Genomic DNA, 25551 nt, shown 5'->3' with positions numbered 1-25551 from the left:
AACCCAGAAGATCCACCATGTCTAGAAGGCTGAACAGCTGAAGAACCAGATGCAGCAGGTCTGACACTCACACCGCCTCTCTGAAATGAATCACCCCTGCCTCTTTTGCTAGGATATACAGAAGAATCAACAGAACCATAAGGCCTCCTAAATCGGGTTTGAGCTTGATCACTATCTCTCTTGTGCTCCATACCCAGTCGCTCTATTTCCTCAGCAGTCTTGGCTATCTCAACCAAAGCATCAAAATTCCTCTCTCGGTGGGTAGCGACTCGACTCTTGATCTCATACCTGAGTCCATTCTCGAACCTCAAGCATCGATCTGTCTTAGTATCAACAAGTCCAGGAGCATAACGGCTCAATTGGATGAACTCCACCTCGTAATCCCTAACAGACATATTACCCTGCTCCAGATTCTGAAACTCCTGGCATCGCTCCTGCAGATATCTCTCTCCTATGTAGCGACTCCGGAAGCACGTCTTGAAAAGATCTCATGTTAATTGGTTCCTTGGAATACTACCAGAAATGGATTGCCACCATCTAAAGCTTTCTTTCTTCAACATATTTAGTGCTCCCTTTAACTTTTGCTCAGGTCTGAGGTCCATCTCATCCATAATCCTCCGGCCAATACTCAGCATCTGTCGGAGGTCCACCAGTAATACCCTCGAATGGAACTACACCAGCAGCAACCAGAGAATTTGAAATCTCCACTGCAGTCATGTTACTAGGGGCTCTAGCAGCTCTCTGAAACATGCGGAAAATAGCTCTGTTAATGGCGTCTTCATTCATCTTAGTATCCTCATCTTCAATGACGAGAGGGTCTCTCACAGGAGTAAACTGATCATCATGAGAAAGAGTCAGATCTACTTGCGTAACAGGAGGATCACGTGATGATATCGGATCGTCTATCGTAACAGAAGGTCGAGTGACTCGCCCTCGACCACGTCCACGTCCTGTCCTACGACCTCTAGCAGTATTCATCGTTGGATCTATAAGGCTCTACAGAAAGAATTTAAAACATATGTCAGATTAGCATCAAGGATCTCGAGAAAACTTTTAAATCATAACATAAGGTGACACATTTTTTTTCTTCAAAATTTCTTAAAAATCCAAAGTTTAAGACCCATATACAGTCCGAGTGTTTAAAACCGAAAGCTCTGATACCACCAAATGTAACCCCCCAGACCCGGTCTGTAAGTTAAACCCAAACCTAAGTGGTCACATGTCTCATTCAGAGTTTTTTTATCTTATAATACATTATAATAATAATACAGATATATCCAAAAACGATAGCAAATACATGTCACCAGATACAACGGAAAACATATAGAGATATATGTTCGTACAAAATAAGTAGTTGATCTCCCTTATGCCAAATCTGCTAGCTTACGGTTTGCTGTTATCTGAAAAGGGGTAAAAACTATAGAATGAGCGAAAAGCCCAGTGTGTTCCATACAGTGTATATAAAAACATACTCATAAAAATATTCCCGTAATGTCGGTTTATGCAAGCATGTCGTTTTAAAAAAAATATGAACACTACCCCCAACCCATCACATCAGAATGTGTAGGTTTCCCAGAACCATACACCCAGCCCACACATCAAATAAGACCCTGAGCACAAAGCCGAGGAACCTGCAGATATACTTCCTTCAACAATACCCCTCCAATGATTATTCATGAATGTATTTGAATGAAAACAATGATTAATTCTTTAAAACATAAAAGTGTTCATTCTTAAAAATCATATACAGAAATACGGAAATCGGAAGACAAATTAGTAGTATACAAAATTTCAGATATCGGATAATCAATATTCAGAAAATCGGTATAAAATACCGTAACCAGAGATCATATCATAAATATGCGGTAAATCAGATATCATATACATAATGTTCATATGTATATTTTAAAACATAAATAATTAACACTGTCGGGAAACACACTTGTAACAGTCTGAGAAATCAGATAGGGAAGCTTATTACTGGGTTTGTCGATCACGTTCTGCTGCAGCGCTAGATCCTACGAATTGGAAAAATCCATATTGGAATCCTAATATAAATAATCTAAATATTATTTAAATAATATACGGAAATCTACGGGTAATTCTCGTAGTACGCGGTTCAGGCTGATCTAACGAACGGATAACTTCAGACCTAATTGATCATTGCTCAGGTGAAACACGAGTACCTTCATAAAATATTTTTATTGAATCAATCCTTGAACAAATCTCAATTAAATAATCAAAATATTAAAATATTAAGCCTTTTGGGTTTACAAGCTCGATTCGAGAATTTCGGGTCAGAATTTGGCAAAACGGACTTCGGAATCAGATTCAAGACGTCAAAAAACATAAAGTATGACTTTCCGAAAATTTGAATTCTTGGTCAAAATCAAAGTCAACGGGTTTGACTGACGATTCGGAGACTTTCGATTTTGAATTTTGTGAAACCAACCCCGAAAACGGATTCGAAACGTCGAAAACTGTCAGGATAGGTATTCTCGGAAAAGATTAACGGCTATTTAATAGCCGGTCAAAGCTGGTCAAAGTTCTGGTCAAAAGTGGTCAACAAATTGTCAATCATTTTACAGAAATAGCACCCTTTTTAAAATAATTATCAAACTTGCACCTTTTCGAATTAAATTCCCAAAATAACACTTTTTCGAATTAAATTCCCAAAATAGCACTTTTTTCTGAATAAATTCCTAAAATAGCACCCTTTTCGAATTAATTCTCAAAATAACACCCATTTCGAATTAATTCCCAAAATATCACCCGGTCAACGGTCGGGTCAGGTCAAAACGGTCAAACCCTTTGAAAAACCGGTTGAACCGGTCATTTCTGCCTTCCCCACGCGCAGTGACGGCACGTGGGGGCGCATGAGACGTCTTCCGGCGTCTTAAAAATCATGTAAAAATTCCTAAAAATTATTTTGAGCGATTTCGAGATACTTACAAAGCTCGGTTCAAATTTTTGAACGGCGGAGAGTTCGATTCCAACAAATCGGAAACTTTGACCGCTTCACCTCCACACGCGTCGCCGCCGTCGGAGAAAAGGAGGACACCGGTGGACTCGGAACGACACAATGAACACGATGGTACGGGAGGTGTCAAAAACGGAGCGACGATCGGCGATGAATTTAGGATTTTCTAGGCGGTTGTGCTAAAAAAACGTCGATGCTTTGACTTAAAATTCACGACGTTTGGCAGCGTTTCACTTCAATTAACTTAAGGGATTTGTTCCTGACTCGATAACGAACACGATGGTAGTTTCAAAATGACGATCGGAATTCGGACGGCGTCGGGATCATTGTCGGAAGTTGAGGTTGGAAGAGGGAAATTTGGGAGAATATATGAGCAATTGCCGTATATAATGCCCAACATTACCAACTTTTCTTGGGCAAATTTAGGGTTTGGTCCCTGAATTTGTTTTAACTCTAAAACAAGTTACAAATTTTAAAATCTTTTAATTTAGTCCCTAAATTTTCACCAATAACACAATTAAATCTTCAAATTCCAATTAAATATTATTTTGAAATTTCCAGGTTGTTACAAAGAATTAGAAAATAAGATCAAGCTACTGAAATATCGTTGACAAATCACAAATCAGAGCCAAACGACATAAGAAAATTATCCATGAACGCAAATCGTGTATCCAAATTCAATTCGAGAATTCAAAGCATGGAAGATCAACATGCTAACAAATATGCACACTATTTTCATCAATCGTAAATATATCAAATCCAACATTGAGGAAAAAAACGAAAACAACAGCCAAACGACTAAAAACATACTAAACAAAAAAACGTGTCATGAAAGCATAGAAAATGTAGCATAAAATAATGAAAAATATGTCATAAAAACAAAATTATTAAAAAAATAAAAGAAATAATGAAAAAACATTAAAAAAATACCGACAACAACAACCATAAACATATTGAATATTTTTTATTTTACATCGTTTTGTATATTATATTATTAATAATATCAATTAAATTAAACTTAATTAATCATGAATAATATTTTTCCATTTTTTTATTGATGTTTACTTTACATCGTAATTATTATTTTTAATTTTTTTATATTGAACATCATGTTTTTCCTATTGTATATTAGTGTTTACTTTATGTTGTAGTTATTATTTTTAATTACATCAAAGAATAATAGTAAGAAAGTACAACTACTGAACAATTAGTATAATAATTATATTATCACGTAAAACTCTAAAAGTTATAGATATTTATTGATAAAGTACAATTATTCACAATACAATAAGATTGGTTAATTAGAGAATAGTTACCCACAAAAGGTTAATCAAAGAGTATTGCAAATAAATAAACTCAAGGCCGCTCACACTTTTTCCCTAGGTTTTTTTTTTTCATTTGGGTCGCTTACTCTTTTATTTTTAATTGGTCGACGACAACATTAATTTTAGTAATAATTATAGACCGTCGGTACTTTTTATTTTTATTTATTTTATTATATTATACATTTGTTTCCCTTTTGATTTTTAATTTTAATAATATTATCTTTATGATACGTTTTTTCTATATTTATGACACATTTTCAATCGTTCTTTTTGTTTTTTTATCTTTTTCTCAGTGTTAGATTTAACAACGTCTCGACTGATCAAGACGTTTATTTATTATCCTGGTGATCTTTTCTACTTTAGACCCTCATAATGGATTGAATACGGGATTATGTTCATAGATAATTTTTTCACGTCGTTCGACTCTAATATATGATTTATCAGTGATCTTTCAATAATTTTCACCCTTTTTATAATTTTCATCTCATTGTGATCTTAAATAACTAGTTTATTATCTTAATAATTATATAAAAAATCTTAATTATATATTTAATTTATGATTATCTTAATAGTTATATAAAAAAATCTTAATTATGTTTTTAATTTACAATTATGAAGATTCATTATAATTCTAAGTATCTTTCTTTTAATAAAACCCGCGACTTCTGTTAAAAAAATTAATTAGCCACGTAATTCCTCGATTCCCAATTAGAGTCAACAATTACACACAAATCCATTTTCCAACCACACCCTGTATGTTTGAATGTTTAAAGGAATAAGTTAATTTCAAAACAAGCTCCTCAACTATGATTCAAATTTTAATTTACTCCTTAAACTTGAAAATGTTCTAATTAAATCTGTCACTTTGACCTTATTTGGGCTTCTCAAATTCAATTCATAAAGTTGAATGTCCACTTCTTTTAGTCAAAGATGAAATAAATATAGAAGATACAGCAAAATAAATAGCCAAACAGAACCACAATGAAAACCATTTTTAATGCCAAATTAAGAATGACACTGCTGGCAACAGTCTGTCAACATAATCAAAATGCCTGTAAAGGATGGCACTGTTCATGATAGTAAAAGCTAAACCAAATGAAACTTTTCCTTGGGAAGTATATTCCAAACTTGGAACAACTTTAAGTCCCCAAGGCAAATCATCTAACCGAAACAGTTATCCTATCAAATGAATCTAATGAACAAATGTGTGAACCAAACACGACATTTTTGGACCTTTACTTCATTAAGCATCTTCATTCTGTGGTTCAAATTGTGAGTGCAATCCCCAGAAAAGTTACCTGGTTATCTATCTTGGATACCGACAATGGCTGCAGGATGAAATGCTCCTATATTTGATTTGGTGAAGCAAGAACTTCCTTGGTTTCAACAGGGTGATCGGCTGACGAGGGTTCTTCATTTCCCCCATTCTCAGGGTGGAAATTTATGGGGAACTTTGTCACCCTGGGTTTATCAGATGGAATATTTCTTTGGATTTTCTCAATCAACACCTTCGGGGGAGGTTCCACTCTAAGCTGTTCGTCATCATAATCATTGTTAAAATAGTAGCCCACTCGCACAAATTCTTGGCCAAGATATGAACAAGTCAAGAGAAGCACTGTCACACCTGTAACATCTTCTTCTCGAATCCTTGATGGATCTGGTGGGTCAGCCTGCAACATTTCAAGGACAGATAGAATGTTGAAACAGATACATCAAATTCATAAACTGTAAAGAAATAAAAGCCGAGTCAGTAGAGATTGCCTGAAATACAAAGCGGTAATTTCCAACATTAACAGGTCCAACAAGTACACTTTCCAATAGTTGATCATAAGTTTCATCTTCTGCAGATCCCACGTAGATAAGTTTCCATTCTAAATCTGGCAAGCCAATACAACATGAGAACAATTTAACCTCATTTATATATATATATATATATATATATATATATATATGTTATGTGAACAAAATAAAAACCTGTTGTCGTTATATATGACAGATAAAAAACTGTCAATAGTAAGAAGTTACTATTCTAAAAAGATTTTAATTTAAATTTTATGCTCAGGACTCCTCCCCAGACTGGAAAAGAAAGAAAACAAACAGTGTTACTCTAGCCAGAGTTTTGGGACAAGCTATTGACATGAGAAACAAACTGAATGCTCTAGTGCAGATTAACTTGCATCACTGTTTCAACATTTAATGGGATGTTTCAGTTTCCCTTTGATGAGCTGGGGGGTTTCAGTCCCCTTCCAACGAGCTGAATCATTAATCCGACACACAATATTGTAATAACATAACATGCGTCAAAGCATACCTAAGACTCTGCATGTTAGTAGGTCATCCACAGACGTAAAGTCAAACTACCACAATTTATTTATTTTTTAATAGAAAAAAATATATATCTCAAAAGAAAGACAACCTAACATGGTTAAGTATTACTGCACCACATGATTTTATGCCATGACACATGCTGTAAATTTTAGATTGACTTGATTTCCAAATAATGGATCCTCTATGCCTTTCACGGTCAGGGGCTCAGGGCACCAATTACATATGCATTCATGCTGCTCTTACCAGCAATATGGCCAACTATATTGCGGTACTGACATATTGTGAATTGTAGAAGGAGAAGTTAATAAATAGTTCCCACAAACTAGAAATAAATTGTAGAAGACTCAAAAGTAAAGGATTCACCTTAAGGTTATTTTTGTGAAGAGAAAATAATCTCAGTGACCAAAAATCCCAGATAATATACGATTTTGACCAACTTTTTTTGGATTTGCGAAAATGACCAACAAAATCGCAATACGATCTCTAATTCGCATTGCGATCTCCACTATCGCAAATTCGCGTTGCATTTTGCGTTGCGATAATTGAAAATCGCGTTGCGATAGTTGGAAATCGCGTTGCGATTTTCCAAATTCGTTGCGATAGTTAAAAAAAAGATTTTGTTTCTTAAGAATTTTCTCTTAAAAAGATAGTATCCGCGCGGACGTGTCGAAGACACGTATTACCACGACCCCGACCCCGACCCCGACCCCGACCCCGACGGACGGTGGCGGCAACGCGCGAGAGTCCCCCTTGTTCTCTATCACTCAACAAGGAAGTGGGAAAGCCATGCCTTAAATACCATTCTCAATTGTGTTTCCAATACTATGTGGGATTGAGCATTACCAACACTTGTTTCCAATATAATGTGATTATTCAGGAAATAATTAACAATCATACACCTTAAAACAATTGAATCAGCAACCAATTGCATTAGTATTATACGATTAAATATGTCATAATTAAAAGTCAATCTACAATCAATCGCGATTATTGCAATTTTAAGCAAAACATTCAAAAATAATATCACTATTTAAGGCTCAATCCCACATAGTATTGAGAACACGTGTTGGTAATGCTCAAATCCCACATAGTATTAGAAACACTATTGGGAATTATATTTAAGGCTTGGCTTTCCCACTTCCTTATTGAGTGATAGAGAACAAGGGGGACTCTCGAGCGCCGCCGCCGCCGCCGTCTGTCTCGTCTCGTGGTCGTGGTCGTGGTAATACGTGTCTTCGACACGTCCGCGCGGATATTATATTTTTAGAGAAAATTCTTAAGAAACAAAATCTTTTTTTTTAACTATCGCAACGAATTTGGAAAATCGTAACAACAACTGTAGACTATCGCAACGAATTTGGAAAATCGCAACGACATTGTAGACTATCGCAACGCGAAATGGAAAATCGCAACGACAACTGTAGACTTTCGCAACGACAATTGTAGACTATCACAACGAATTTGGAAAATCGCAACGACATTGTAGACTATCGCAATGAAAAACCGCAACGCGATTTTCAACTATCGCAACGCGAAATGCAACGCGAATTTGTGATAGTGGAGATCGCAATGCGAATTAAAGATCGCATTGCGATTTTGTTGGTCATTTTCGCAAATCCAAAAAAAGTTGGTCAAAATCGTATATTATCTGAGATTTTTTGTCACTGAGGTTATTTTCTCTTTTGTGAATCTTCACCTTCCACAAGCACCCATTTGGATGCATTCGAACTCAGAAAGTGGATTTATATGGAATTCAAACCTTCCAAATGTAACAAGAGACTTCAGAAAAATAGAAAGCATCCATGTTACACGTATCCAAGCCTGAAACTTAAGTCCAAGTAACATTCAATGGTGTCTTCCCAGCTAAGACACAAAAGCAGGCCCATGAGCTGAAATGCTACTTTTCTAAAATTACAATTGGCATTCCTACATTTCTCTTTTATAAGAACTTGAAAATGCTTACGCATATGATAACTATGAGCAACCAATTAACTTTTAAGTCAATTCCCAAGGTCGTCTGAAATATCCAGATTATGCATCCTTAAAATTTGAAAATCGTGTACATGTGTCAGCTAGGCTCATGTATCCTAACAGCATTCAATTGGGAATCAGACTGCATATCCCATTAACTTGGAGATCACACTAAGGAAAGTTAACTGTATCTGAAATTGCTTTACAGCTCAAAAAAGTTTCTTCTTCAAACACAAGGAAATATAATTACATTTGCCAACTCCCACAAAGCTTAATCTTTCTCAAGAACAGAACTTCCAGAAAATTCCAACTTCCAAGTTTCAATCATGAAAAAAAGCCTTTTATTTAAGCTCATAAAAAATCGAAACATGCAAACAAAACTTGAAAGTAAAGTTCCACTTAAGCCTAACCAAAATCTCAATTCAATGACATTGCAATCGTAGCCCAACATTATACCACCAATTACCTAAATAGTCTCATTTAGACCATGCTAAATCCTTTGTTTCCCACCATTTACTCATAAAACAAATAGAAGAAAGTTAAAAAAAATGGACAAACCCAATAGCCTTGACCACAAGACAAATCGAAACCAATAATAATAATAATAAAATAAACTCAGAATAATCATGCATCGAACTAATAAAGGCATTAGGTAAAAAAAACGGGTACCGTCTTTAAGAGGAGTCAAACACTCATACGAAATTTCGAACTGAAATGGAGTCAAGAATGAAGCTGGATTATTCAAAACGGAGACATTTGTAATGTTGGCGGCAATCATTGTCAGGAATCAGAAGAAATCACAATATTTTCTAGCCAACTAATCCAAACCCTAACTTCTCGCACCTTCATTGAACTCTAAATAAAAAAACCATAGAATGATAAAGACCTGGCCAGAAGAAATTGATAATTAAAAAATTCAACAACAAAGATATTTAATTTATGGAAAAGTAAATTTTCGCGGAACTATTTTTCATTTTGGTGGAAAATTAAATTTCAGTATTTGGAAGGAGAAGCTAAAGAACATAGGAGGGAAACAAATAACTAATTTTGGGGGGGAAACTACTTGGATAAACTACATTAGTGGCCATCTCATTTTTACTTATCTTGCATTATGGCTATATTTTCATTTTTTTTAACAATGTCTACCTAGGGGAGGATACTGAGAATTTTACTTCTAATGAAAAATTTTATTTTTAACTGAAAATCTTTAATCATATATTATAAAAAAAATTACAATTATTATTATTTAAAATATTTAAACATTATCTTTTTTGTAAAACAATTATTTCAGTCAACCGTTCAGTTCTTAACCATGTTTTAGTCAACATGTCATTTTTTTTACGTGTCATATTTTTAATAAATAAATGATGTGATAATACATATCATAAAAATCAAGAACTTTGACTGAAGGCTCCTAGCCCTTAATTACTACATCAAACTAAAAAAAATATGATATAAAATAAAAAAAATATTTTTAGGCTAAACAAGCATTAAAATTAATTATATTTACTTATGAAAATATATTAATTATAAACTATTATAAACTATTATAAAAATTTATTTATATTATTTATTAAAATATATTAATTCTATAAAAAATATTTATAATTTATATTATAAAAACTAAAAGAATAATAAAAATGAGTTAAAAAAATAAAAACATTAATCCTTTTTATTAAATTTAAAATAAAAAATATTTTGAATATCGACATTAAAATATAGTATGTTTATATTTTTCTTAAACAATTTTTAACTAGAAGGGGAGGACAAATTTTTCTCCTTATCTAAAAAAAATGAGATGTGTTAATTGAAAAATTTTAATCAATTGCTCTATAGAGTATTGACAATATAAGATTTATTTATATGTTTTTACATATAAAATAAATTTAATTATGATTTTAATATATCATTGTCATTAGTGATAGTGGAAAATAGCCCTAAAATCAAAATATTCGTTGATAGATCTACAAAAACCCTTTATGAACGACCAAAATACTATTTCGGCAAAGAAAATGTTATTGTCGAATGTAACGTACGTCCAAATTCTTTTTAATAGTCTAAGATGATTATAAGATAATATTTGTTTAAAAAAATTTAATCAATTGATAACGCACACGCTTTGTAGATATAACTGCTCGAATTCAATTTTTTTAAAAAAAAAATTATTTTCTTTTACCATTAAGACCATTTAATAAATTTTTAACCTCATACTTTTACCGAAAAATTATGACCGATGAAATAGGTACGAATGTTTAAGCATTAGAACTATTGTAATCAAATAATAATCAACAATTATGTATTTTATCTTCTTTTACCAAAATTTATATATAATTTTAAGATTTATTCCTTAAATTCAATATTAATTGGAATGATATGGATAATTTGAACACTATAATTTATTAAAAAACAAAGATTATTTATCACTGCCTAAAAAACTGGCCAAAATGCCTATTATTAATGTAAAAACTACTCAGGGATAAATAACAAAACAATAATAAAACTATTTTAAATAAGTACTATATATATATATATATATATATATATATCATTACGAATACATGAAATATAAGATTTTTGTGTCAATTCGCCCACAAAGCCGGCTACTTGCAAATAATATAGCAGAAATTGAAACTTCATAGGTAGCATTCCACAGAAATCCTTGATATGATTAATTATCTTGGTTTTACAATTGCCAGCACCTCATCTGCCACGAATTGGCTCCTCGGCTATGGTTTCTAGCAATGCTTTCTTGGACCTTGACATTGATAACCTATGCATAAATTCTAGAGTTGAAAACTCTTCCGCATCATCCAAGTTAAGCTTCGCCTGCATTGTACTTTTCTCCTCTTCACCGGTTTCCGGCAAGATCCTTACCTTTCCGGTAAAACTAAAACCCTTTTTGGATCCCGAAATCGCAGCAATAAGCAAAGCTCCCATGTCAGCTGCGGTGACCGTAGACTTCACTTTCTTCATCGGAAGCATGACGTGTACGTTGGCCAATTCTAAATCTTCGTCTGCATTGAGAGGAGAGAACCTGTGGCCGAGCTTGAGGGACCTACAGTTTACGACAAAGAAGTTTGGGTTTCAAGCATTAGCTCGACTGCTTTGATGGGTTCATGGAATTCACTGGTTTCGCCGATCGGGAGAATCACTTTGGTTGTTTTGATAAGACATTCAAATTTAGTATAGTATAATTAAAAATGTTAATAATTGAACTTTAACTTTCAAATCAAATATGTGAGGATACTGAATTACTAAATTATAAGGGATTAAATTATAAAACTTCAAAAAATACGTGGAGTGGAGGGATAATAGACCAAATGGATGCCGAAAAATGTGTTGGAAGATTCTTCGAGGGTGGATGAGGTTTGTGCCGCCGTGAGACGGAAATGGTTGACATTGATTGGCCAAGCCAACTCCAAGCCCCGCGTCAAGGAGGAGAGTAAAGTTCCAGTGATGTAATTTGGAAGCTACAATCTCTAAGCTGTCGGAATCAATATAAAATGTGATCTCAAACTCAATGATCCTTGTCAAATAAGACTAAATTATACTAAATATCACAAAGCATTTATTTTTTTTGTCAAAAATGGCATTGAATGGTACATTATTATTAAATTTTAGTTTTAAGTTTAATTATATTATTAGGTTATTAAGTAGTAAATAGCGTTTGACATGAAGGACAGTTTCCGTTAATGCGATGATACGATCAAAACAACATCATTTTGGTGTAAATATATTGATGTTCAAAACGACATGGTTTTGGAAGATTATATAAATATTTTAGATTATGTATTAATTTTGACAAAACACTTTAAAACACTTCAATTTTAGATATTGAATTTTTTGGTTCACAAAGGCAGTCAATCGTTCTCCGTCGCCGATCGTCATTCGAACTGAGAACGGTATCAAAATGTTTGCATTTCACTCCTCTTTTTTCTTCGCATATTGGATTTTCATGAAACTCGATCAAAATCGACACAAATTCATCTAAAAGTTTAACATGCTAATATTTTGATCCCTCTCGATGATCATCTAATAAGACTAGTTGTGAGTTAAATTATTCATCTTCTTGAGAGTTTTAAATAGACTTTGGAAATTTTTAAACTTACAAAATGGTAGAAGATGAAGAAACAAATTTATCAATGTATAGGGTGATAACAAAAGACATCGAAGAATAGTGATTTTTAACCACGACTAAAAGTGAGTGAAAAAACCCTTAACTTTGATAAAGAAGATGATAAGGTGAAGTAAAAATTTATTTTTTTTCTTTAACTTTCAGTCGTTACCAAATATTTATATCATTTTTTACAAAATATAGTGTGTTATTAATGAATTAACAATGTAAGATATAATTGTACGTAAAATTAGAATTTATTATTATAACCATATCAATTTATAGTTTAATAATAAACTAACATTATAATATAAAAATAAAATTTTAAGAAAATTTAATGTAATTTGTCCTAAATAAGAAAGCTAGTCATCCCATCTTGTTTGCTTTATTTTTTCTTACAACATCACCATCAATTAATCCAAGATAACTTCCTGCCAACTCAACCAAAACTCAAAAAGATGTATTCCATTAAAAATGTATATTTTCTATGCTTTGATTTTTTATTTTATTTTTTGTGATAGACCTTGATTAATTTAATTAAATTCAAAGATAAAGGAGATCATTCACATCCATAATTTGGTGACCCAAGCAATGGGAAAAGCTTGTGAAGCTTAGTTATTGACTTTCAGTTAAAATAGTCGACGACTTGGATGGAATGAAATTATTCTTGTGGTTACTGCTACAGTTTTCTTATTGGTACAGATGGGTTCCAGTAGCGGCGGCATTGACGGTGGTGGTGTCGGTGTCGGTTAATCGGAATACAATTCAAATCGGCTTATCGTTTACCGTTGCTGCTTCAGGGGATTTTTGGTGCCAGCAACTTCCTCGTTCAATTCCTTTTATTATTTGGATTTTTTATGTCCTAAAAATGTATAAATTAAGTTACGGCCAAATAATCAAATCAATTGGTTTATTCTTAGCAAATTGGTAAATCAATTTTAATCTGATTAATAAGTTATCCAATATTTGGATTTCGTTGAAAAAATCGATGCATTGTAGTTTATTTTATTTTATTTTTGGACTAAATGCACTATAAGTTATTCATTATCTACCGCATACTGAGAAAGCTCTTGTATAAAAGTAAACTATATATATATATACACACACACGTGTGTGTGAACGAAAATAAACAAAACTCTTAAATCCATATCGAATTGAAAAAGTTGTTGATGGAAAAATAAGATTGTAGTGATTATAAATGTAGTCGATGAGAGAGAATCGACCAACTAAAGACGATGATAGAGATAGTGGGAGAAAGTTTATCCTTTAGCCTTATACGGTGATTTATATATAAATCTTTAATGTTTATGTAAGTTTAGGATATAATTATTTGTAGGTTAATATAGCGAATATATCTGACTATCAATAAATACAATTGGTAGATCACGTGACCTGTCAGTAATCATGTCAATAGGTCATAATTGACTTAAAAATATAAAACGACGAAGGTTTCGAAAAACTCTAGAGATTTTAGAAAATTTAAAAGATTTCAAGATTCTATAAACGGAAGTATGACATACTGACATGCATGTAAAGAAAATCCAGAAGAAGTACAACTAAAGCATTTTAGGTTTTATCCATTTTGCTTTGCTTGCTACGTTGTTCGGCGTTGAATTGTGTGTGAGCAGAACATTTTTGTTGGCAGGCAGTTGGATAAGCCCAGGAGAGACGGCCAGACATATTGATTCTGAACTTGTATAGAATCTTTCGTGAAAATTAAAGTTTTCCACTTGCTTGATGTCTTTATAATCGGTTTACAAAGTAATAGTATTTACAACTCTTATCTTGGATTTTCTTTGTACGAATAGGATTTACTATGTAAGTAATGGCCGAATGGGATAGTGACTTTGGTAAAGACAATATCGTTCTTGAGCATGGAGTCCTTCAAGGAATAATATATAAACCTCATCATTCCATTGAACTTAAAACCACAAAAAAGCTTCTCCTCTCTCGAACAAAATGGAATTGGCCTATGAAGAAACGACAACGTCTCAATCAATCACCATGAAAGGTGGGGATGGCCCATTAAGCTATGCCAAAAACTCTAGCTTGCAGGTAATCCTTATGAAAAACTTATTAGTAATTCTTTAGGGTTGATATGAAATATTCCAGTTATTAACAATCTTAATTCGTTGCAGAAAGGAGTTGTGGACGCTACAAAAGAAATGATGATACACGCGATTGCAGATAAGCTTGACATGGAGAAGCTTTGTTCCGAAGCATTTCGCATAGCTGACTTCGGGTGTTCCACAGGACCAAACACTTTTTTCTCCATGCAAAACATCATACAAGCAGTGGAGCAAAAGCACCGTCAAACCAACCCTGAAACTGCTCTGGAGTTTCAGTTGTTCTTCAATGATCACTCCAGCAACGATTTCAACACCCTTTTCAAATCCCTCCCACCCTCGTGGCCACACTTCATTGCCGGAGTTCCGGGTTCGTTCTACGGACGATTGTTCCCTAAATCCTCGATCCATATCGGACACTCGGCGAATGCATTGCAATGGCTGTCCAAAGTTCCCAATCAAGTGGTTGATTGCGGTTCTTCAGCTTACAACAGCGGAAGCATATATTGCACTGGAACTGAATCAGAAGTGGCAAAAGCGTTTGCGTCTCAGTTTGAGAATGATATGGAAACCTTTTTGAACGCCAGAGCTGAAGAGCTTGTAAATGGAGGGTTGATTGTAATCCTTATGGGTGGAATTCCGGATGGAATCTCTCTATCTCAGACTGCAATCGGCAAATTTTATGATCTTCTTGGATCTTGCCTTGTGGATTTGACTAACAAGGTATTTTTTTACCTTTTTTTTTTTGGTAATCATCGATCCCATTCCTGTGTTCTGATTCCTTATGGCAGGGATTAATCGATGAAGAAAAGGTGAAGTCTTTTAACTTGCCCCTACACTTTCCAACAGCCAAGGAGCTAAAGGCATTGATCGAGAGAAATGGACGTCTCTGCATCGAGAGTATTGATGAAATGACAGGACAGGTAAAGCGTGTGCCGGCGTTGCCGAGTACCGAGAACTATATATCCCTCGTAAGAGCTGGATTTGAAGTATTGATTAAAAAGCATTTCGGAAATGAGATGGTTGATGAGTTCTTCACATATTATGGTCAGAAACATTTGGAGTCTAGCTTCGTTTTTGGAGAGAATGCTGTTGATAATACCCTGATAAGTGTGATTCTTAAGCGCATCTAAAGTCTTAAAATAAAGTGAACAAGGCTCCCTATGTGAATTGAGCTCTTTTCTAGATGAACATATGTTTCATTCACAATAAACATACATTGGAGCTCTTTTTCATGTTGGAAGCTCGCCAAAACTACCTTATAAATGTACCTCGCCATTCATTTTGTTGGGGGATTCTTGTCTAGTTTTGCATGTTTCATGCTTTTAATAAGTTAAAATGGTTGATGTAAAGAAATAAAAACACTATAAAAAATTATTGATATTTGTTATACCCCGACTGAATTCTATATATTTTTTAAGGATATCACTTCTCCGTAATTAATTAAATTATCTAATCCATCATCTTTTGATAAAAACAATTGATAAACCTAAGAAATTTGATAAGACCTAAATCTATTAATAGACATTTACATTAAATCATCTTATCAATCTACGGACAACAATTATAATCCTAGGTATGACACCATAAAATATAAGAGGTCATTATATAAGCTCTCATAGACCCAAAAAAAGAAAATGGAACGAATAATCCGCCTATACTCTCCTTCATTCTCCATAATTAATTGGTTAACAACTAATTGATTATCAACTGTGATTGTTCATCTAAACAAGATGAAATGAACCATCATCGTCAATCAATAATATTAAAAAGTAAATATGTGAAAGAATAGGCGGTGACTTTTTTAAGAAAATTAAGCTATTTATTTAACCTTATTAATGTATTAATTATGTTATGTTATGATTTTATTTTATTTATCTTTTCTTTGATTAAAATATTATATAATAAATTATACGGATAAGTTTTTTGTATTTTTTTATATTTATTTTTTATTAATTGATAATACCAAATTAAATCGATGATTTAAGAAAAATCAAAGTTAATAAAATAACATCTAATTCAAAGTAACGTCGTTTTTTAATAAAAAAAATACGAGTTTATAATATATGAATAGTTGAGTTTTATACTTTTAATAGTCGAAGGATCATTTCGTAATTTTTAATAATTATATTACTTAAAAAAGTATCACTCTATAATTGGGTGACATTTGTGTGTTTAAAAAAAAAACTCCCATTTTTCTTCATTCGTTCGACAACACCGAAGTTGTTAACAGAATCAACTTCCCTTCTTTCTTCACTCACGAACAAATTAATAAAATTTTCTTTCCTCTTATTCTAAATTTAAATACTGTAAAATCATGGCAGTATTCAGATTGGCGCCGGAAGAGTCCTCACCGGATCCAACCCAGCAACATCCACCGCCGCAACAACAGCTGCAAACCGATCGAGATGTGGCGTCCGACGACGAGCGGTCGGTGGCTGCCGATTCCTGGTCAATAAAGAGCGATTATGGAAGCACACTTGACGATGAGCAGCGTCACGTTGATGCCGCCGAAGCCCTCTCCTCCGCTGCCAATTCCCGTGCTTCCCCATATTACAGGTTTTTCTGTTCTAATTCTATCGATCTTTCATTTTCACCGTTTTTTAATCGAATGAATGACTAGATTTTGAGTTTTTAAGAGAGCTAATAAATAAGTGTGCTGCCGTCGTAGAAAATGACATCTAGCTTGCTTGCTCAAATTTATATTACATTATTTATTATGTATTGTTGGGTTGTGGATTTTAAGCATGAGATTTGATCTATTGACAATTGAAATTAAAATATTTAACTTTCTTGGATTGACTTTTGAATGGGAAAATTTCATAGCATACTTTGCCTTGCTTATTTTTCTGGAAAATAATTTTTGCATCACTGTTCTAAAAAACCATTTCTGAATGGATCAATTCAATGCTATTAAGAATGAAAACAAAAATTATTGAAATGATCAATTATAGCATTTTGAGTTCTTCACAGCCAAATAATAGATCTTTGGATTTCAGTATATGATTGTTTATCTGCTATGTTGTCCTAACTCATGGTGAGTGTCAGATACAAATATCTGTTTGTCATGGGTATGTTTAATTTTGTTTAAGTTTTTCCATATATTTGAAGGATCCTAGCCCTATACCCATGCCTTGTCTGGAACATGTCTAGCGCATAAGTGATTTATAGAAAAACAAAAAGTCCAGGCAACATAGTTTATCAGTACAAATTTATAAATGAACACAACCCCGAAGCAAATTCTTGCTTCTATTTTGATCCTTTCTTTAATTGCATTTTTCAGAAATTTCTATAAAGCAAGTGCCAATAGTCTAAAACCAAAATCCTATATGATTACAATGTTGTGCTTAGCACGATGGTCAATTTCTGTTGATTATAACACAAGTTTAAGCCCTGGAAACAGCTTCTCTTGGAAATAGGGTGAGACTGCATACGTTGAGACTTCTCTAAACCCTGCTTATAGGAGGAGTCTCGTGAGCTGGGTAGGACCTTTTAAAAAGGTCCAGATGGTTTGTTTGTTCTCTATGTAATTTTTGTTCTCAATTCTTCTACATTATTATTATTATTATTATATCCAAAAGCACATTGTACTTTTGTCTGTCAAGTAGGAAAAGTAACAACCAAATGCAGGGTTACTAGTTTAATTTTTAGGATATTTCTTTTATGGGTGGAATTGTCAGAGTATTATACTTTTAATCCATTGCTAAGAATATTTGATATAATGTATCTGTCATGCTGATATGCTTAACATGGATTTGTATGGTTTTCTGTTTCTGTTATATACACTCTATACACAGCTCTGACAAGGATGAACCAGATGCCGATGCAATGACAACAGTGCTCAGTCTTCAGAGTTATAGGAATGGTGCAAATTCAGATGAGTTGGCAAATTCTCATGAACATGGCCATGCTGCTGAAATTTGGTCAGTATAACCATAACTATGTAGTTTTGCATTCATTATTGGCACGATCTTCATACTATAGAAAAAAATTGTTAATCACATAATTACGTAATTTATATTTATAAATATGTTAAATGGAATTTAATAAAATATGCATTTCAATGGTTCTTCCCCCCAGTAACCTACTGACTCAATAACTCCGCATTATCTGGGGCAGGTTTAAGAACTTTCTCATTATTGAAAGATTCTAAGAGCTTTCTCATTACGCTGATTTCACTTTAGATCTTTGATTAATTTGTCTCTTCTTTACTGTTTTACTTCTCTCAATAGGATTGGAGCTGATATCATTGATACTTTTACTTCTTGGACCAAAAGCTTGTGTATTGATATTTCTCAAGGTCACATGCCAAATCATGTTGATGAGGCCAAGTGCGAGCCTGTTTCACAGGATGAAAAATATTTGTCTTGCTGGAGTGTACTTGACATTGGCACTGGCAACGGTCTGCTTCTTCAGGAACTTGCTAAGCAGGGGTATGCTCTGAGATTAGCTTGTGGTTCTGGTATTATATGCTACTAAAATCAATTCAAGATAAAATAAATTCAGTGTTCAACAATAATTGGGCTTGCATATTGTTCATTCTATTGCTCCACTGGGATAAAATAAAATATTATTTGAATATATTCTCAAGCAGTTAATTGTTGGTAATTTTTTTTCTAAGGCTTATTATTATGTGTTATAGAGACATGCTAATGATTGGATTAACAGGGAAAACCTCTACAGTTGACTGGGGTGTAAAATTTGTTTTTCATTGTATGTCACTTTGGTGTTGTTTTATTCTATAAAATTTTTGTCAGTGTTGTCAAGTTATGTGACCAGGCAGGCCTGGGTGTTGCACCTTAGTGCCAGACCCAGACAAAAAAAGCACCTCATACTCATTCGGGTGAGGCACTTTGATCAAGCACATGCCTGGTGTGCCTAGGTACACTTATTTGTAAGGAAAGGGGAAAAAAGAGTCTAAATTAAGTTCTCTTTAGTATCTTTTATATTTAACTTATTTTCTTAAGCTTTACCCTTACTATTAATAATGGGAATAATGCCAAACAAAAGAAGAAAAAAGAGCATGTTCCTTGGATAAACTGGTCCAATCTCTGGAGTCAATTATCCTGAATTTGTGCTTTGCGGATATGAAGATTCTAGTGCTTAGAGTGTACCTTGTGCCCATCACAGCAGTGTTTTTTTTATTAAATTAATGATGCTGTGAGATACGTGTAGGCCTTGGGTCAACTTTCTGATAAATATATTTTGGGGATAACAAACGTTTCTTTTTATCATTGCATTTATGGTAATGATATGAACTTTCAGAAAAATATGAAGTGAATGCTTTGCATTTTTCAATCCAGGTTCACAGATTTGACTGGTATTGATTACAGTGAGGGTACAATTGACGTTGCTCGAAGTCATGCCGACCGAGATGGATTTTCAAGCATCAAGTTTCTGGTATGGATGGGACTTCTGACCTATAACTGAAATCTGGAGACATTTCATGGGTCTTTTTAGATATTTTTTTCACCTTTAAAACTTCACCAACCTCAAAAAGGGCTCTATAAATAAAAGTATACTTGAGGGAGTTGGTGTGAATTATGTGGCCCAAAAAGGAAATTGATATTCCATGTTGTGAAGATAACGATTTATTAAGACTTCAATCAACCATTTGAAGAGGTAAAGATCAAGTAGTAGATTTCTTATGCCAATAATGATGCATAAACAGATTCCTGTTTGTTGAATTCCTACATATTGGTAGTTTCTCTTACTGGCTTGATTATTCTCAAAGCACCTTGACTATTTCCATTTTCGTTTGTAATTGTTCCTTAGGTTGATGATATTATTGAGACAAAGTTGGAAAAACAATTTCAACTTGTGATGGATAAGGGGACTCTTGATGCTATTGGTTTGCATCCTGATGGGCCTATCAAAAGGTAATAACGACACCATCTTTACTGCAATTCTGCCCTTTGCCCTTTCTGTTTCCTTTATAAGCCAATATATATTAACAAATAGCTAAGTATCAGGGCGTTCTAGTTGATGCCGGTTGAATCTCATCATATGAATTGTATAATTTGCACTTATGAATAAGATACTGCAGTCTATTTATCAGCTTTTAAATTTTTCAGTAGCTCTAACTTGTGCATTTGTTTTTATTTTCTATATGACCACCTTCTAAAAATTCCTTAAAACTTCTCCCTTTCAGGATGATGTACTGGGATTCGGTTTCAAAATTGGTGGCCCCTGGTGGAGTATTAGTAAGCATCATTTATTGTTTTATTTTATTTTGATAAATTTGCATGCTTATCTGAAACAAGAGCATTTGGAACCAAAGCTCGAGTTCGAGTACGAGCTCTTTGTTTCACCTGCTAGTTGCCCGAGTCTACTCGAGCTTGAGCTTTAAGTTTAAATATTCTTCGAGTCCTGAGATTAGCTCTGAGAAGGCTTAGACATCAGTTGTCTGAGAATTTTGTTTAAAAGAAATATAGTAAAAAATTCCACTAAAATCTTTTTCTTGGTAAAACGCTGCTTGTAGGTAATTACATCTTGCAACCATACAAAAGATGAGCTGGTGCATGAGGTGGAAAGTTTCAATCAAAGAAATACTGGAATGCCCCAAGAAACACACACAGATCGTCCCCGGTTCCGGTATCTGAACCATGTTCGAACGTATCCTACGTTCATGTTCGGTGGATCGTTGGGAACACATGTTGCCACCGTTGCATTTCAACGGAACTAAAATCTTAGATTTTAAACCTTAAACCTACTGGATGCCACCTATTAAGGATGATTACATGGATTAACTAAGCTAAACTTTGTATACAAATTTCCTTTTCTCATTTTTCTTAATATCTTCAATTAACAAATAATAAAGGTTTTAGCTTTCTATTTATTATTTACGCAAAAGGGTACACGAGGTCATTGTACATTTAGAACAATAAACTTGTCTATGCAAAATAAAAATAAAATAAAACTCACATTAGATTGATATGTACGAACATAATAAAATAAATATATTATTAAATAAAATAAAACTCAAATTAGAATTTGTCTCTTAATTCAGTGAATCATTTAATAATAACATTTTCAGTCACTCTGGTTTATGTATATATTTTTAATTTTTAGTATAATTTTTATATTTAATTTTTTTTGTATATTTGTGTATTTTAAATTTAAAATAATTTTTCAAATAAATAAATAAATCTCTGAACTTTGAAAAACCTCAATATGACCTTCGAACTTAATAAAAAAATTAATTTAATCCATCTGTCACATCATCGGCCATGTCACCAGCCATAGTTAACCGCCCTGTCAACATAGTAGATCACCATATCAGCATCGGGAAATGTCACGTCAGTATCGTAACGGTCAACGACGAAAATTGTTGGTCAAAGAGCAACCTTGAGTTCTTTTTCTAAATTTGAGTATCACATTTATTATAAAAATAATTTAAGCGCCTCATTAATATTTTTAAAAAGTATAAGGACCTTAGGTACTTTTTTACTTATTATTTAGGTTAATCAATACTAACATTTTCATTTTGTATGAATATTTTTTACTAATAAAAGTAACCAGTAACGTAGGACAGTGATGGTCTTGTGCATGATGTCTTTTTGGTCCAGTGAATGCTGCCGGCTGACCTGTCCAATTGAAGCCGATATTATGACAATTGCTCTAAACTCAAAATTACTTTAAGAAACAATTTAATACAAAGTACATAATTTAAAAGATAATAATGCATTTAAACCTAAAGAGAACACCAAAAACATAATACAAACTAGACACAGTAAGCAAAATGTTAACGCAAATCATTAGGTTGTTTTCCATAGATTTTGAGTATCCTAACGCTAATGATGAATAATAATAAAAAATTGACATTGAATCTGTACCAAGTTGAATTATTATATTAAATAAAAGTTATATATATATATATATATGGAGTAGCCAACTAACAAGCACTCCCCTCCAAAAAAAAATAGTGGTTACAAGGATCAATCAAAATGTTTACAACTATTTTACATGATCAACATACAAATAAAAGAATTTGAATTCTACTTCAAACTACGTGGGAACAAAAAGAGTTCATTTCCTAGTACTACAAGTCTACACGTATATGTTTGAATATATTTATCTATGCTGTTTTGTCTTGTTTTCTAAACAATGGGCTATCTTTTTTAAGGTCTCTGCAACAGTTCTAGATGCTCTCTTCAATGCCTCTGCTGCGCCAAGTTCTTCTTTTGAGGTACTGGAGAGAAAAAAAGTTTGAATTTTTTACCGTTGTTTGGTCCTTTATAAGCTCTTTGATAATGTTTTTTTTAGTTGTTGAAAATATGTTCTCCTTTGGAGATAATGTAAAGGAGAACATATTCATTGATATTTAGCTAAAAAATTATGGGTTTCGGCTCCATAGCAGTCCGATTGTGTTTTACTTAAAGCGACGGTTCAAGTACATGAGAAATCCATTTCAGAAGTGGGAGTCAGCCTATCAGTTGGTATCCCCAATTTTTAGCATTTTCCGGGATATGATATCCAATATCTTAAAACCCAAATTGTGTTCAATTGAAACACTGGTTTTCTTGTCGTTGTACCTTGAATTAGTCGGTGTAGGCATTGGCTGACGTAAGAGATTAAAATACTCGTTTATTGGCAGCATTGTTTTATCACTTTCATAATTTCATTGATAGTCATTGCTAAATTTGTAATTTCAGATTGCAGCACTTGTTACTCAGCCACCTTCTAGAAGAGATAGGGGCAGAAAGATGATGCCTTCACCAGTGGCTCAGTATGCTCTTAATAGAGGCTTTTCTGCTGACCTCATCTTTACACCTGAACGTGCAGTAGAGGTAGTTTTTCTCTCAGTTTTCCAATTTAGTATAGTTTCGAAGATTAAGTCATTCATCGTTTCTTATGGAAAATCTAAAACTGCATGATAATGTTCTCATTCGATTAGTCTAATTTTACTGCTATCTTGTTCTGATAATCTTGAACTTTTGGTCCAGTTAGAAATTGAGAAATCTTGTTAACTAGAAATCTTTGTACGGAAAAAGGAAAAGAGGGGTGGGGGTGAGAATCTGGAGCCTAGCCAGTTAGAGCCTATATCCTGTTTGTATATGATCTAATTACTTTTCAATCTCAATATTTTTAAAAGCTCTTATTGAGTTGTTGAGTGGAATGTAATGTTTGTGTTAATTCAAATCAGTATAAAAGTCTAGTCTCCATAATGATCCGTTCATATGTTCTGTTTTTGTGATCATATATGTAGTTATCTGTTTCTTTTTACCTTTTTAACTTGCGGTTGGGTTGATAAAAGCGTGGGTCTTGATTAGTTATTCCTTGGTTTGGTATGCTTCAGTTTGTATTTATACACTTTTGAAGCAACCAAAATAAGGTAGAAGTATTTCTACTTTGTGTAATGTAGTACTATATAAAAGCCATTAACTTTTCTAACCTGCTTATAAGAAGTATTTCTTCCTACTTTATATAGGAGATCTTCTTGTCCAGTTTAAGAGCTTTGCAGCCTGAACTTTGCACTACTGCAGCATATGGGAATATTTTACCCACCAAGTTTTTCAACATTCCACCATTAGGTTAGTCCATGATATTTTTGTTAATGGATTTGGAGTTTAATGTTTCTGCTTGTTTGCCATGTCTATGTTTGTGCTTGTCTAATGTTTGTTCTCCTGTCAACAAACACTGCAACTATTTTTTCTTTGAATGTATAGTAGTAATGCTATCTTTACTGATTCAGCTTTCCACAAATGCTAGACTTCTAGCTTCTTTCATAAAATGTTATTGCTAGTTTTGTTGACTTGAACTTGTGAAACATCTACCACTTAGCAGAGAGGTTTTTCGTTGTAGTTGGTGTCTTAACTATGCCAACTATATGTATTGTCGGATAGTTAAACAGCTTAGGATTAGTATCTCTAAGGTATTTTGGAGCTCTTTTTTTTTTCATGATTTGATCTTCACTTCTTTTCAAAGTTTCCATCAACATAACTATAGGTGAAAAGGAGGAAAGTACAATTGTTAAGAATTTGCATGTAGTTTCTATCAAAAAAATTTTTTTTGCATGTAGTTTATTTATTATATGATCCCTTGTGTTATTATGAATTACTTGCATAAAAATCAAATCTAGGCTTCAAATTGTGCATATAATATTTGCATTTTTAAGAATCTTTTGGTATTAAGAACAATGATCTTGTTAAGGATAAAGGATGTGCTATCTTACTTGAGAAGTTGCAACGCATCCTTCTGTCTTCTCAGGAACAGTCAACATACACCCAAGTCTACTGCCTTTGTACCATTCAGTCTCTTCATTAGGATGGTGTTCAAGAGACGGGGGTCTCATTAGCATTTACTGTACGTGCCTTAGATGCTGGACCGGTCATTGCCCATGAAATAGTGGAAGTTGATGATCAAATTAAGGTAAGGATATTGATTTTCCGAAGTAGTTCCTAAATTAATAATCACTGATAGAATCTGTGATTAAATGGTAGGTTAATTAATGTTTTACCTTTCTGAACCAAATAATGTTAAATTGCTCCAGACCAGGTGCTGAGAACAATATGCATATGGTCAAGGTTTACCATGATAAATGGACATTTTCTTTCATCTATAATACTTATTTACCTTATTTCTTTTCTACTTTTCCCCTTCTGTTTTACCTTTTCTTGCCTCTGCCATCGTTTCAGTTTTAGCGTACAAAATTGATTTTCTGCATTCTGCATTATTTACAAGATGTAACCTCATAAATTATCTGAGTTTATGAATGCTTGTACAATTTACGTGCAGGCACCAGATCTTCTTGCATCACTATTTGCT

General features: G+C 33.3%; 3 protein-coding genes across 3 annotated transcripts; 2 read left to right on the top strand and 1 right to left on the bottom strand.

Moving 5' to 3' along the window:
• Positions 1-5363: 5363 nt before the first annotated feature.
• Positions 5364-6008, bottom strand: LOC120161188 (histone chaperone ASF1B-like). The gene has a single exon (XM_039171451.1). The coding sequence runs from the start codon at positions 5982-5984 to the stop codon at positions 5652-5654; it is 333 nt and encodes a 110-aa protein (XP_039027382.1). The 5' UTR covers positions 5985-6008; the 3' UTR covers positions 5364-5651.
• An 8669-nt stretch (positions 6009-14677) lies between these two features.
• Positions 14678-15926, top strand: LOC120161009 (loganic acid O-methyltransferase-like). Its single transcript, XM_039171318.1, has 3 exons — positions 14678-14773; positions 14857-15507; positions 15576-15926. The coding sequence occupies exons 1-3, from the start codon at positions 14678-14680 to the stop codon at positions 15915-15917; spliced, it is 1089 nt and encodes a 362-aa protein (XP_039027249.1). The 3' UTR covers positions 15918-15926.
• A 1086-nt stretch (positions 15927-17012) lies between these two features.
• Positions 17013-21522, top strand: LOC120161010 (EEF1A lysine methyltransferase 2-like). Its single transcript, XM_039171319.1, has 7 exons — positions 17013-17343; positions 18582-18707; positions 19017-19217; positions 20088-20184; positions 20560-20663; positions 20936-20987; positions 21266-21522. The coding sequence occupies exons 1-7, from the start codon at positions 17102-17104 to the stop codon at positions 21467-21469; spliced, it is 1026 nt and encodes a 341-aa protein (XP_039027250.1). The 5' UTR covers positions 17013-17101; the 3' UTR covers positions 21470-21522.
• The last annotated feature ends 4029 nt before the right edge of the window (positions 21523-25551 follow it).

The sequence above is a fragment of the Hibiscus syriacus genome, unplaced genomic scaffold, assembly GCF_006381635.1.
Source record: "Hibiscus syriacus cultivar Baekdansim isolate YM2019G1 unplaced genomic scaffold, ASM638163v2 tig00111398_pilon, whole genome shotgun sequence".
In the NCBI taxonomy this organism is placed as follows: domain Eukaryota; kingdom Viridiplantae; phylum Streptophyta; class Magnoliopsida; order Malvales; family Malvaceae; genus Hibiscus; species Hibiscus syriacus.
Note: the sequence above shows the minus strand (reverse complement) of the source record. Positions and strands in the feature narration are given on the sequence as shown.

Coding starts and splice junctions, on each gene's coding strand:
- LOC120161188 (XM_039171451.1), bottom strand. CDS start 5,984: ATGTTGCAGGCTGACCCACCAGATCCATCAAGGATTCGAGAAGAAGAT.
- LOC120161009 (XM_039171318.1), top strand. CDS start 14,678: ATGGAATTGGCCTATGAAGAAACGACAACGTCTCAATCAATCACCATG. Junction 14,774..14,856: donor CCAAAAACTCTAGCTTGCAG/GTAATCCTTATG, acceptor AATTCGTTGCAG/AAAGGAGTTGTGGACGCTAC. Junction 15,508..15,575: donor TTGTGGATTTGACTAACAAG/GTATTTTTTTAC, acceptor TCCTTATGGCAG/GGATTAATCGATGAAGAAAA.
- LOC120161010 (XM_039171319.1), top strand. CDS start 17,102: ATGGCAGTATTCAGATTGGCGCCGGAAGAGTCCTCACCGGATCCAACC. Junction 17,344..18,581: donor CGTGCTTCCCCATATTACAG/GTTTTTCTGTTC, acceptor CTCTATACACAG/CTCTGACAAGGATGAACCAG. Junction 20,988..21,265: donor TGGCCCCTGGTGGAGTATTA/GTAAGCATCATT, acceptor CGCTGCTTGTAG/GTAATTACATCTTGCAACCA.